Source organism: Phoca vitulina, unplaced genomic scaffold (genome assembly GCF_004348235.1).
Source record: "Phoca vitulina isolate PV1807 unplaced genomic scaffold, GSC_HSeal_1.0 scaffold8, whole genome shotgun sequence".
NCBI lineage: Eukaryota > Metazoa > Chordata > Mammalia > Carnivora > Phocidae > Phoca > Phoca vitulina.
In genome coordinates, this window is record NW_022589711.1 from 19,119,736 (window position 1) to 19,134,884 (window position 15,149).

Below are 15,149 nucleotides of genomic sequence, written 5' to 3' on the forward strand. Positions count from 1 at the left end.
TGAAGACACTGTTTTTCTAATGTGTTTGTGACCTGGAAGATTTCTCCACCAATATTTTATTGTAATCTTTTTACATTAAAAAAATAAACTATAGGGCGCCTGGGTGGCTCAGTTGGTTAAGCGACTGCCTTCAGCTCAGGTCATGATCCTGGAGTCCCGGGATCGAGTCCCACATCAGGCTCCCTGCTCGGCGGGGAGCCTGCTTCTCCCTCTGACCCTCCCCTCCTCATGCTCTCTCTCTCATTCTCTCTCTCTCTCAAATAAATAAATAAAATCTTTAAAAAAATAAAAAAATAAAAAATAAACTATAGATTTCTTGATCATGTTGGCTTCTCTGGAAACCCATATTTTTCATAACCAATTTCATCTGTTGTCAATAAACAAAAGCCTGTATGACAGAGAAGACTTAAGTTGGCATTTTCCTTAACATGAAAATATTGGAATCAGTTTCTTTACAGTACAAATACGATAAATGCTACACAGTTCAGTATAGCAAATGCTTACTTGGCTAACTCAGTGCAGCATATCCAAACTTAAATGGTGTGTCCTTACTTATATATTCACTCATTCCCTAACTCAGAAAATAGGAATAGCACCCAACAACTTAAACAAGAAGCTTAGGTGCAGTTCTTCTGGTTTCTTCCCCTCTATGTTCTGCATCCATTCTATCTTCAAGATCTATCAATATATCTAGATAATATATCTCAAATGAATATGCTCCTTCTTATGCTCATAACTATTTCTCTATCTATGTCATGACATCTCTAATTTGGATTATTTTAGTAGTCCCCATCTACTCCATTCTTGACTCCTTTCGATGCATCTATCCCATAGGAGCAAGAATGATCTCTTCAAAATGTAAACCTGATTATGGTGTACCTCATGTATGAAACCTTTCAGTGACTTCCCACACTTACTATATAAAAACAAACACTTAATATAAACTTCACAGCACTGCATGGTCTGGTTTGTCTACATGCCTCCCCAGACTGACTTGAGGCTCTCTGTTTCTGCTATAAATTTTTTCTTTCACTTTCAAAACTCTCAAAACTCTTGCCTCAAGGCTTTCACCCCAGAATCACCTGTTGTTCACTTTTTGCTTCTGTCTTTTGCATATCACATAAATCTTGTAGTGTTTTGTATGTATCACAGAAAATGATAGTCCTCACTTTCAAGGTTAAATAGTATACATATCATAATTATTATTATTCAATTGGAAATCCACCTACACCTTTTTGTTCTAAACTAACTTAATATCTTCACTTAGGAAACAAAGTTTCTTTAGGAAATATGCCTTATGCTTTCTTTTGTCCTGGGGATATTTGTTTAAACATAATTCGATAATTTTTTCAAATGAAATGTTTAGGAGAAACTTAGAGTCTTCCTTATTTCTAGCTTTTAAATACAATTTATGATTACTATTAATCATATATATATAATTACATATTATGTATATATTATACATATTACATTATATATTTCTGTATTTATCACGTAATGGAACACATACTTTTTGTGAAAGCATGATTATATCTTCAGTATTTAGTTTATATGTAAGTCTAGTAACTATATTGTTTTACAAGACGTGTCAATTATCAACTGAGTTGAGCACACTTTGGAAGGAAGGATTGCAGGTAGTGGAGAATTTCACGTGGATTGTGCAATGTGAAGGCTGTCAGAATGGCTGCTGGACTATGCTCTCGGGTGATTTCAGGTATTACTGAACAGGAATGGAATTTTGTTTAGTCACAAAAATGTATTCTGTGTTTTAGGTATAGCTTCCTACTATATATTATCAAATAAAATGAAGGTACTATGAAACCAAGATTTCCTCAGAAGGAAAAGTGTATGGATCCAGCTGTTATAAGTTATGTGCAGGCATTTTATATATATGTTTTCCAGTCCTAATTAATAAAAAAATTTACTGGTTTCTAAATCTGCTGTTATTTAGTTGTACCTCATGTACAATTGGAGTGACCAGTACCAATCAGCAGCTGTGTGGAAGGCTTGGCTAGGCATCTTTTCTGAAGTGCCTCAAATCTACCCCAATGTCTTGGGAAAAGTGCTATTTTTTCCACTGTTGTTGGTATCCTGAGCAGTTACTCTTCAATATACACTTTGAAGAACTCCAAATACAATGTTATATTTTAGTTAAAATCACCTATCAATTGTATAATAGATAAAGTTGAATATTTTACTTTCCTAGGCTTCTTGAGAGTTCTAAATGTCCAGGAGACTAAAGCAATAAAGTGGAATTGCATTCGCCCTTTTAGGTTTTGATTAGAAACTATTTAAGGGTATGCCTTTTTCCCCCTACACAATAAGGTTCCTTGTTTCAGCTGATGACATAGAGAAAGTAGAAAATATATTCTCTGGTGAGCCGGCACAATCCTCTGCAAAGACATCCAGCTCACAAATACCTTTCTCATGGACCGCCAACAATGAAGCATTCCTTCTTCCTAGTGACTAGAAATTTCCTTCATCAGAGCTATTCATCTGGCTAGATGGAGACCTGAGATATTGTTGAGGAAAACTATCCACGGTTACTCCAACAAAATGAAGGAAGCAATTTCTCTGTGTGCCCAGTAAGATCTGCTTACTATCTTTATAGTCACACCATATACATTTTTGCATTAATTTTAGGGTGCTGGATTCACTGCCGATCTGGCATTAGTGATCACTTTTAAATTTTACAGAATGAGAAGGCAGTGGATACAAAGGGCATAAATATTTGTGTCTAGGAAATCCTCAGACTTAGATTCCATTTCTGGTTACAACACTTAATAGAGGGATAAGCAGCCAATACACTTAATATCATTAAGTCTCAATCATCTCCTCAGGAAAAGTAGGTAATACCTGTCTCACATGATCATTGTAAGTACAGAAGTGAAGTACAACTGCAATGCTAGACATGGAGGAGATTTTCAGTAAATGGTATTTATTATATTGCAGGAGTTGAGAACTATTTTCTTCAAGTAGTTAGATCTGGGGAAGGTGCTGCAAACAGGTAATGCAATCGGCCTGGTTTTTTTTTTCCCCAAATTTTTCTTTAAATTCCCATCAAGTAACATACAGTGTAATATTAGTTTCAGGTGTAGAGTTTAGTGATTCATTCCTTATATATAACACTGCCTGGGTTTTCAAACCTGCTGGAATAAGATGTTACTTAATGTCCCACCCCCTGCCCAATCCCTCACTTCTCTAGCCTCATGTACAAGATCTAAACCCCTAAATTTCCAGAATACAAGAAGACAGTTAACCTAAATGAATTTCTAAAGTCAATCAACAAAATTCTAAATAATACTTCCAAAGCGTGGGTGGAATATGTAATGATTTCTGTTTTGAAGGAATACTTGCAAAATCTACTCAGTGGTTTTAATTAGAAACACACACACACACACACACACACACACACACACACCTCTTTCTCCTTCTTTCCCTCCCTCTCCCCATTTCTTTCTCTCTTTGGCTCCCCACCCCCTCCCTTCAAGGGTGACAATACTAAGCACAGGTGACTAAATCTGAAATTATGTAAAATGACCAAATAAAGTGGACAAAAATGGCAGACATCCTCTTATTTTTGCTCCTCATCCTTATGTTACAAACTTCTAATGTGTCCCAGTTATTTGTACTAGAGAAGTGATATATGTTTGCCAGCTATAAGCAATGCAGTTTAATATTTCTTCTGTCATATTTTCTCATCTTTCTTCCATTCTTTCTGCCCTTTAATTCTTTCTTCCTCTTAGATGAATTTAATTTAATTTAATCTTCTTATCCTTTTTATTCATTGCATCTATCTCCCAAGTCAAAAGTAAAGTTCTGGATAATAAAGTCTAATTATGCAGAAAAAAACAATATTTGTCTCTATATTTAGAATTTACCACTTTAAGGAATTCGAGCCTGGTCCTTTTACTTTTCTTCTTTTTAAAAATATTTATTTATTTATTAGAGAGAGAGAGAGAGAGACCTTGAGCAGGGGAAGGGGCAGACAGAGAGAGAGAATCCTACGTAGGCTCCACACCCAGTGGAGAGCCCAACTTGTTCTCACCACCCTGAGATCATGACCTGAGCCAAAATCAACTCAGACACTTAACCAACTGAGCTACCCAGGTGTCCCACCCCTTTTTATTTTCATAACACCATTAAATACTATGCTCTATTGCTGTGTTACCTGCCCATGAGATTCTTCTCTATATTTTGAGAAGTTTATTTCTACCTTAATTAAGGAGAGATATTTTGTATTTTTGAAATACATATTAGAATAGACATACACTTGTGAAACCTCATAGTGACATTTTTTTTCTTTGAAAACATATTCTTATGCAAGAAGAAAAATATTTTTTTCTTGAATAGGATGGAGCTAATTTTATGTAAAATTCAAGTATATAGACATGCTATTCTATACAGTTATGAACATTTATGTCTTCCCTAACAGTTTCAAAATAGGTGATTGGTTGAAATTTTTATGAAACACTTATTTGACTAATGGTTTTGTTGATTGGGCATCTATTTATTGGCTTCTATTTGCTTTTTATGTTTTCTTTGTAAAATTCATTCTTACCCATTTAGAGAATGAAATTTCAGAGTATGTTGAGTAGAAATCCCCTTTTTACCTTGGGGCAAAGATTTACCATAAACATAAAAATACATGAAAAAAGAGACTCTAGAATTACACTAATTCATTTTTTTCTATGTTATCTTACAAATGTTAGACATGAAGGTACTCAGAGCAAATACTGGATACTTTTAAATTACACACTTCTAGTTGGTAATATTTTGTGATCATAAAGTGAATACTTAAAGGACACATTATAGGTTTCTTTTAAATCCATCACTTTTTGACCACAATATTATCAAACAAGTCATTTTAATAAATTTCACAAAATAAAAATGGGATGGAAAGCTGATAGGATCATAAGATGTGTTAAAATATAAATTTGAAAGTTACAGAGGTGTTTCCTCAGGATAAAAATGGACATTGTTTTAGAATCATGGAACACTATATCTAAAACTAATGATGTAATGTATGGGGATTAACATAACAATAAAAAATTAAAAAATGGACATTGTTTTAAAATAATTTTATCTAGAAGTAAAGCAAATCTAAAGGACTTCTGATAAAATATAATGATGTCACCATTTTTCAAATTCTAGATGGTGATCTTCTCTTTTGGAGAGTGGATAATTAACAGTATAACTAAGTGGCAAATATTTTTGCATTGTCTTGCAGCATCCATAGAATTCTTTTTTTGTTTTTCCTCTGAGTCTTCTAACTTTTATAGGCTTTCCTTTAAATCCTGGATTTTAAAAATTGTGCTATTTTCTGTCTAAATGTTCCCAAGTGAGGTATAGTTACTTGAGATAAAAAGTGTGAAATTCACATTTAGTGGAGCTGTTGACATTTGCAGTCAACGATGATTTTCCCCATGTGGCATTTTTTAAAGAAGAGAGGAAAAAGGAAACATCTATAGCAGTATAATAGAAACAAGAACTAATAAAAGCCGTGGTAAGAGTGTGTGTGAGGATGTGTGTGTGTTAGTGTGTGTTGTGACTATGTAGTGATTTCGGTGTATAAGTCTAAGTCACACATATAGTATGCATAGTTAAGTTTCTTACTCTCATGACATGTACCTTAAGCTCAAATTACACACACACACACACACACACACACGCAATGTTCACTGACTGAAGTGTTGTGATATTTTTGTGTGTACATGCTAGTCTTTTTGCTTCTAAAACCCCTTTAGTTTTTGTTTGTCGTTAGATAAGTGATAACATAATAAGAAAATATAGATAAACAATAAAAACAGGATTACATATTTATTGTATCCTGCCTTTTTCCCATAAAATGTCATACGCATCGTTCTGTGCAAGATATCAACTCCATCAGATAAATGTATGAATATAACATAATTTATTTGTGAACGTGTATGATCATGGCATAATTTAACCACCTTTCTAATTTGAGACATTCTGTTCTTTCTAATTTGTCATTATTATAAATATATCTTTGTGTATATAAACATACACAGGACCTAATTGTTCTTTGTGTATTCACATGCAATAGATCCTTTGGAGATCACATCTAAGGTTTTCATGACTTGTGTCTCAAACTCCTACTCTGGGTGATTACAAATCTACTATGGAAATTCTATTCTAAAATTAGTTTATAAACATAAATATTGGATTGCTGACCTCCCCGTGCTCTAGCCATGGTTCCAGTGCAGCCTGGAGTGATTTACCTTCTCCAAAATCACTTCCTAGTAATAGTTTTCTTAGACATTCCAGTGCTATTCTGGTCTAAGGAAGACTTCTGGCACTATTCTGAAGTCTTTCCCAGGCTGTCTGTCAGTATGCCCTGAGTATAGATTTGGGTCCTATGCATTTTACATTCACCATAATAAAACCCCATAAAAATGATTTTTCTCTTTCATATCCCCCCTCTCTCTCTCCTTTCCCCCTCTCTTAGTATTTACCTGTCCGTTACGTACATATTCCTGTGACTTTGTAAACTTAGTTAATGGGTCTCCTTCTCTGGGCATTGATAATTAAGGACAGAAAAGCTCAAATAGTACTACTCTTAGGATTCACAGTTCTTCCCTGGAAGTGGAAGACAACTGAAGAGCTGGCCAAATGCAACATCCTCAGGATGGGGGGCTGTTTTAGTATTCTCTTTGTGGCCAATGTGCATTGGACATATTTCAGCTTTACTGGCACCTGTCTTGCTAAATCTGATGGAACAACAACAAACACAATAAAGTCTTGTTACTCAGCTATCTTTGAGCCACACCAGATTGTGATTGATTCTGTTGTGTTTAATGGTGTGGTGGCATTTTGCCTTAGGCCTTTTTTATTGAACAGTGGAAGGAACAGAAGAAGGAAACACTTGATCACTTTGTAAATGCTGCACATTGCAGGCAGGGTTTAATGACTGAACGTAGCCACTTCCAGTGTATTGAAATGCCTCGGCCTTGCCTCAAACCATTGTACCTCTATTCAAATGGCAAAGAATAGAGTTCCTGTAAGATTGTGGAGTGCAGCTCATTTTGGGAATAAACAGTTGCTTTGACCTTGTACCGGCAAATAGACCCTGTCAGGCCTGGAATTGCAAGGCCAGGAAATCATCTGTTTAGTCAGTGCTGGTTCTGGTCATTAGTTTGTGTTTATGGCTGGGAATTGATAATATAGCCCTGTGTCTATGGAGCTAAAGTCTGAATACTAAAAGGGACCTATTTACCAACAGCTTTATTTTTTAATTTAAAGTTAATTCAAATTGAAATGAGCCTTTTAACCCTTAATTAGGACCATGTTTTCTCTTAAAAGTCAACCACATTAGTCAACTGGAGACAAAATTCACTTTGCAATTGAAAGGCTGTCTACTTTCTTTCAACAGTAGCCACCATGGTTTACTAAGTGCATTTGTTTTCCTTTCACTATGGTAACTTTACCCATTCTCTGTATCAGCGTAGCTCAAACCCATCAATTATGACTTGGAGGAAACTATGCTATGTGCTTTGGGAATAAGGCCAAGATTCTATCTTGAAGCTTTTTTATAATTATTATTCATTGTATACACAGTGCTCATAATACTATTTCATACTTTTTCTTTGTTATTTTCCAAAGCTGATAGTTAGGTTTTTTTTTGTTACCAACCTATTGACCTGTAGTATTTAGTTCCTGTTTTATTGTTACCTCTTCATAAATATGGAATTAGTGGATTCCCAAAATATTTTTAATTCATTCACTACAAAATGGTATTATTTTGGTTTCCTTCTATTATTTTATTCACATTTTTTTAGTGTTTTTCAATAGCAAATTAAGAGTTGGCAAGGGCTTTATCATTTTTGTTCCACTGTGGCCTATCTTGGGGTTCTTCAGTAAGTTTTGGGGTTTGCTCAGTAAGTGAGCAAACATACTCTCACTAACGCGGCACTTAGAATAGAGGAATGAAAATCTAGATTAACAAGGAAAAGACAAAATCTCATGGCAGACTAAATTTTATTTTCAATCTTGTGCTCATTTCCCTTGTCATTAAAAAAAGAAAAAAATCATCTTACATTTTACAAAATTAAAGAGGATTAATATCAATATTTTTATTTTTATTCATTCCTATAAGATTCTCAAAATTTTAAACATCCTACTTTATCTGAAATGTACATAAAATCAAATATGGTTTTATTGTGCTATTGGTTAAGATGAACTATGAAAGAGGGAATTATTTGTTTGGTGGGCAATTTATTTTTCAACCCATTCAATCATGAAATCAACATGCCCTTTGAATACATACCACTCTGATACAGAAAAACACTGAAAAGAGTAAAAATCTGTTATTTCTTTTTCAAGAATATTTCTTTTAAGTCAGAAGAGAACCTCCTTTCTTTGTTTTGTTGCCCTATGGTGATTTAATAATTTCAGTGGAGAATTTTAATCCTTAAAGTAGTAAGGAAAGTGAAGATACTTCGATCTACTTTTTTTGCTACTTAGAAAGTTCTAGGAATTCTACAAGTCTTGGTAAACCAAATATTAACCTTTTAAAGTGTCAACCTGAAGAGTTTTTAGAGATAAGTTAGTCAATGCCCATCACTTGACAAATGAAAAAATAGAAATGTAGGGACTAAAATTGGGTTCAAGGTACTCATTCACTTCAAAAATGCATCTCAACTGCTAGGTTCTGGACAGTGTGCTAGACACTCAGCATACAAAATGAATAGGAAGTAACTCCTGTCTCTATATTGCTCAGGGTCTAACCTGGGAACACATGGTAATTACTACAAATGGAACTTGAGACTTATTTATAGAAGAGGCAGTCACTATCCCAACGACAACATTAAAATTGGAATACTCTTGGTCCGTGACTTTGAAATAATACCTATTTAGCGGAAGAGACTAGATCCTAACCTGCATTTTCTCCTTCCTAGTACAGTGCTCTTCCTATAAGATGCTGAAAACAACTTGAAGTCTTGGGATAAAAAGCAGAGAAATGAAAGAATTTCTTGGTGAAAATAACATTAAAATGTCATATTGAAAATTATCTTGGCACTCACATTTTCAAGTGAGGAGATCCATTTCTAAAATAACCATGCCATATGGATTTGATCTTTTTAAAGCTAGGATTGCAGCTTTTATCACTGTAGGACTGGACACAATAGCGTCTAGGTCATTTTGGAGATTAATACATATTTGTCTGAGGAAAATGAATAAACAAAATCCAAACCTTGTATGAACAAGTCTCATTACTTAGTAAATCCGTGCTGATATCCAGTAGGGTTTGAGGAATGGTTATTAATTTAGACTCATGGCTCACCTTATTTAGATTTATCAACACAAAATCAAGGATGAGAACTCCTGCCAAACTTAACTACTTCAAAAATCTTCATTAAAGCAGGAGAATAGGGCGCCTGGGTGGCTCAGTTGGTTAAGCGACTGCCTTCGGCTCAGGTCATGATCCTGGAGTCCCTGGATCGAGTCCCACATCGGGCTCCCTGCTCAGCAGGGAGTCTGCTTCCCCTCTGACCCTCCTCCCTCTCATGCTCTCTGTCTCTCATTCTCTTTCTCGCAAATAAATAAAATCTTAAAAAAAAAAAAAAGCAGGAGAATAAAACATTTCTGGGACCACAAAAACTAGGGTGGTAATTTGCCTCCACTCAAATGATTATGAAACTGTTTAGTTACTCTTTGGTTTTACTACCCTGGGATTGAAATCTGTGAATAATCTAACCAGTGTTTGAGAAGAACGCATATACTAGGTTACCTGAAGAAATCTGTAAATCAGAATTCTGTCATTTTGGCAGAGGTTTTGAATATGTGTGTATCCACCTTAGTTGAATATTGCTTTAGTAGCTCTCCTGGACCAGGGAAGGCCTTAACTATTTAGCAGATTTTTTTTTAATTTTAAAACTTAAAACTGGATAAATCTGAATTAGTATCTATTTTGTCTATTCTTTTTTCCTTGATATTCTGTAGTAAGTTGACTAAGATTTCCCTTGAGTAATGAAAAGAAAGAAAACATTACTCTCTACTTCTTTCCCTGATGTTTTTTATACTAAACCTTCTCAGTCTCTGAAATAATACTTGGATGACAGAAATATGCTGATTGTTTTATCACTAGTTTTGCTTTCAAATTACAATCATTGCTTTTCTTACTATAAGCAAGATACTAAAACACAGGTATTTATGCCCCTTAGAGGTAAAGTTTCAAATTCTTCCAGGAGGATTTTTTTGAAAGATGAAGAAGATATAAATAGATAGGTATTTAAGCACAAAATGATTGACTGCAAGGGAGAGAGATAAGAGAGATTATTTATTGATGGGAAAAATTCCAGAAGTAAGTATGCTATATAAAGAATTTCTCCTTATGCATTTAAAGACAGTGTTTCCTACCAGTATAATTTTGTTACTGAATATAAGTTATTCAGTCATATTCTCAAATTTGTTGGACAATTTCAGTAGAAGATTTAAAGATCCTGCGTGTAGCAAGAAAGGAAAAATTTACTTGCATGACTCCCACATATCATGAGTTGTGCTATTCCTGAATTTGACAGTTCTGCCCATCTCCCATAACAATATTAGACATCAAATAGATAGAAAATCCTAGAGAATGACAAGAAAACATTACCCTTTGTGAAATAGTTTCTTACTAGGAGTAGATGATGAAAGATTTGCATTTGTTTAATTAAATAAGTTTTAAATGACTATTCTTCAATGTCATAACAACAGCTTAGAATCAGTAGGAAAATAATTCATGGTTCTAGAGAATAATTTGCTTTTAGTAGGTGATTTATATAAAATTAACAGCAGAAAAATCTCTTTTTTGGATTATACCATTGAATTCTTCGTTATCTTGGGGCATGCTACTTTTTCTGTTTGTGCTTCAGTTGTCCATTCTATAAAATGAGTAGATTAATATCTATCCCAATGATTTCAATACAATTGCTGTGAGATTCAATTTAGATGGTACCTATGAAAAGTTTTTCAGAAAGAGTAAAGATGTCCACAAAATTTAGGGTATTGTTATCGAATCTATTACTGGACTCTGTATATAGCTGTAATTTGCTGAATATCAACAAACTGGAGAAGTAGAGCCCATCAGCTTGCTACCAGGTGCCAGAAGATGCAGAGTAGGGGCTGTCCTAGCTGTGTGTCACCTGAAGTCCCAGAGCTCTGGGTCCTCAGACATACAATACATAGACTGGCCAATGTGATTTATTAGGATCTTTTTGGCTCCGTTAGCCTCTATTTAGTATCTCTCAACTGCATTCTCTGCTTGTCTCCCATCCTTTAGAAATACTTTCCTCTGTAGGGATGAGAAACTTGCCCATGGTGACTTAAACAAATAGCGTGTTATTTTTCTGACATTATAAGAAATCTTGAGAGAGGTGCTAGCTGAATCAGCAAGTGCAGGTTACACATCTCATTTTTGTGGCCTTTAACTTATTGTCACATGTAAACCATTATGCAGAGAATCAATGCTGGAATAATGTAGGTAGAGTGGATTCCCTTACATTTGGACCATCTTCTTAGGGGAAAAAAAAGTATTTCAAAGACTTTCATCAGATTTCTTTTTGTATCTTTTTGCCCATTTTTGGCCATCACTTTGGCCATCCATAACTATTTGCAATCATGTCTGTGTAAAGGAGTACTCGGCAGACTGAGATTCTGAAGAAAATCAAAATTCTATCAACAAGGAGAAAGCAAGGTTAGTTAGGTGTTTAGTATGCAACCAACAGTACTCATGATGTTCCTCTACTTAATAGTTTGTCTTTTCCTGTTGGTATTTATGTATTTAACTCTGTTACTTACAGGCCAGTTTTCCCTATATTTTCTGATCTTTCTCAAATGAGATTCCTTCTGCGTAGTTCCTTCCAACTGCTCAGTCAGAACGGGATGCTTGCTCCTTGTGGCCTGTGTTAAATGTCTGTTGCCCACTTTCGATCGCAAGGGCCCTTTTAAGATGGACAGAATTAGGGACATTTGTATCTTCAAGGCTAACAGAAAGCCTGAACAAGAGTAAATAAATGATTGCGAAGGATTTATTAAACTGAATGTGTATGTGTCTACCTATCTTTTACTATTACTATATCTAAGGTTATTGAATCATATTTAGAGAAAGTCAAGTTACTAGTTTGAGTCACATTCTTAACTTCAAGGTTTATTAACTCTAGCTACTTTCAAGTTATTATTAGAAGTCCTGTGCTGGGGGCACCTGGGTGGCTCAATTGGTTAAGCGACTGCCTTCGGCTCAGGTCATGATCCTGGAGTCCCGGGATCGGGTCCCGCATCAGGCCCCCTGCTCAGTGGGGAGTCTGCTTCTCTCTCTGACCCCCCCCATGTGCTCTCTCTCTCTCTCATTCTCGCTCTCTCAAATAAATAAATAAAATCCTTAAAAAAAAAAAAAAAAAAAAGAAGTCCTGTGCTGTAGTTAAGAAGTGATTATATGACTGTCCTGTCTTTTTTTTTTCTTAAATATCTCATAGTATAACCATTTATAATATTAACAAAAAGTGATTGTTTTAGTGAATACCTTTATGCTAAATGTTGTAAAAGCCATAAAAACCTCAAATAAAAACATACAGATAAACTTAAAAGCAACCAAAAAAACAAACTACACTGAAACACTGCAACTCAATCTTTCAAAGACTCGGTATTGCCCTCTTGCAAATTTAAAGGCGTTCGATGAGCTAAATTGAAACCAGAAGTTAAATGCATAGTTTGTTTATACTTTATATCATTTCCCCCTGAGGCAGTATGACATGAAATATGAGTGGTAGTTTCTAACCAGTGCTCAAGAACAATGTTCAAAAGTTTATAATCCTAATCCATGTTTGGTTAGGGCAATCTGAGTGGCTCTCAATGTGGCACCAAAACTTGTTCGATTTAGGTAATCCTAGTGCAGCCATTCTTCATAGAAACTAGAAAACAGCAAGACTAGCTTAACGATTGCTATTATCTTTAGTTACTTGAGTTATTGTAATCGTGGGTCTTGACAGTAGATTTCCCTTGGCAGTGTATTTCTCAAGAAACATTCAGTAGGAAGACCCGCTGTTATGGATATAACATGTTACCTTTCAAGATGCATTTAATGATTATAAAAGTTAAGATTTGTCCACACAGGCTTTACTTGCGTGTAAATAACCTGTTATTCACAATATGAAGTTGATATAGGGAAAATTCTGGGATTCAGTGATAAACATAATCTATAGGGTATATTCTATATGTAAGTGCTTTAAGCCATCAAATCTGTGTAGATTAAAGAAATCATTGACTTCCAAAGGTAATCTGGAAGAAACTTAAAAAATTTGGACCCTGAATTGAATCCTCAAAACAATGTCAAGAGACTTCTTGGCAGGATTTTCACTGTGATTTCAGTTCCCAGTGTAATTCTGGTATTGAATCACATGAACCATTACAGCATTTTGAATTTTACATCAGATTAAACAAAAATAATACAGTAGAGGCATATTTCTATAAAAGTAATAAATATATAAAGACTGCTAACTGGGCAGCTGAAATCAATATTTCATGACCAGTTCATTGGGCTTAAAGAAATGTCATTCAGAGATGTCCAGAAAAAAAGAAGATGACACACTTACTTAAAAAGCTTTAACCTAGGCACACCTGGGTGGCTCAGTCCGGTTAAGTGGCTGACACTTGATTTCAGCTCAGGTCATGATCTTGGTGTCTCTCTCTAAAATAAATAAATCATTTTTTAAGATTTTATTTATTTATTTGATAAAGAGAGAGAGAGAACATGAGTGGGAGAAGGGGCAAAGGGGGAGGGGCAGAGGGAGAAGCGGACTCCCCACTGATCAGGGAGCCCTTCCTAGCTCTATTCCAGGACCCCAGGATCACAACCTGAACCAAAGTCAGACGCTTAACCAACTGAGCCACCTAGGTGCCCCTAAGATAAACAAATCTTTAAAAAAAAAGCTTTAATCTAATAACAATTCACAAGTAGATCAGTTTAAATAGAAATTATACCTCCCAGGTATTTGAGGTATAGAAAAGGAACTATACTGAAATAGAAATTATACCTCACTATGTTTTTGAGATACAGACAAGAAAATACATTAAAATCTTCAGTTTAAGCCATTGCTGTAGAAGTTAAGGAACAACACTGTCAAGGCAGGAAAAAAAAAAAAAAACATAGCTCCTGGGAACCATGCATCAAGAATCTTAAAATAACGAAGCCACGATTTCTTCCTTCAGTTGCTTACACTTTGTGGAGATGGAGTTGTACACACAGAAACCAATAAAAACCGAGCGAGTAGGTAATGCAGTAACTGTAGTGCAGAGACTGTACACATTGCATCATGTTTTAAAAGGGAATGGCTACATGATGACATGGCTTTGCTGTATTTTCTCCACAAATAGTTCAATGCCAAGTTAAGCTGTGAAAACATGAGCTGGAAATTTCATCACACTCTGGTGCCAAAATAATCTAAATCTTCGGGGGTTTTTTCCCCTTAACATTTGGTGCAAATTCAAATGTATATGTGGAGAAACTACACTGGGCCACATTATTTGCTTCTGTAAGTTCTGGGAAGGAAAAAAATGGATTTTTATTCATAATGAATGCATACCCTAACATTCTGAAATCTGTTTTACGTGTTTTCAAAAATACATTTTCAAAATTATCCAGAATTTTAAAAGAGCTGTTTTATTTGTAGCTTGCCGACCAGGTTTCTACAAGGCTTCGGATGGTAATATGAAATGTGCCAAGTGCCCACCCCACAGTTCTACTCACGAAGATGGTTCAGTGAACTGCAGGTGTGAGAATAATTACTTCCGAGCAGACAAAGACCCTCCATCCATGGCTTGTACCCGTGAGTAGTTTTGCTGCAACCCATGCCTCCATGTTTGTTTTATTTTGTTTTTTCTTCTTGTTATTGTGCTTCTTTATTCTTTTTTTTTTTTTTTTTTAAAGCATTTGGCCCATTTCCTTCCGTTATCCATGTGCAAATTGAAAGTTTTCTCTGCTTCACTCTCCATGCTTGGCTAACCACAAATGCAACATTTATCACGCAAAATGAATTAGTTTTTAAAGCACTTCCTGCAACAGGACCCCCAGGAAGAAGGAAAATTTTCTTTATCTTGGTTTAGATCTTGTATTACATTTGACAGAATCGGGGAGGTTATAGTCATGGGATTTG

The 15,149-nt window shown here is 35.1% G+C and overlaps 1 protein-coding gene across 5 annotated transcripts in view; it reads left to right on the forward strand.

The window, feature by feature from the left end:
- EPHA3 (EPH receptor A3) overlaps positions 1-15,149 on the forward strand; it is a 351,742-nt gene that overhangs the window by 208,015 nt on the left and 128,578 nt on the right. For all 5 annotated transcript variants that reach the window (XM_032406343.1, XM_032406344.1, XM_032406348.1 and 2 more), the window contains one exon: positions 14,667-14,822. In XM_032406343.1, coding sequence (XP_032262234.1) covers positions 14,667-14,822 — 156 coding nt within the window. The remainder of the gene's footprint in view (positions 1-14,666; positions 14,823-15,149) is intronic.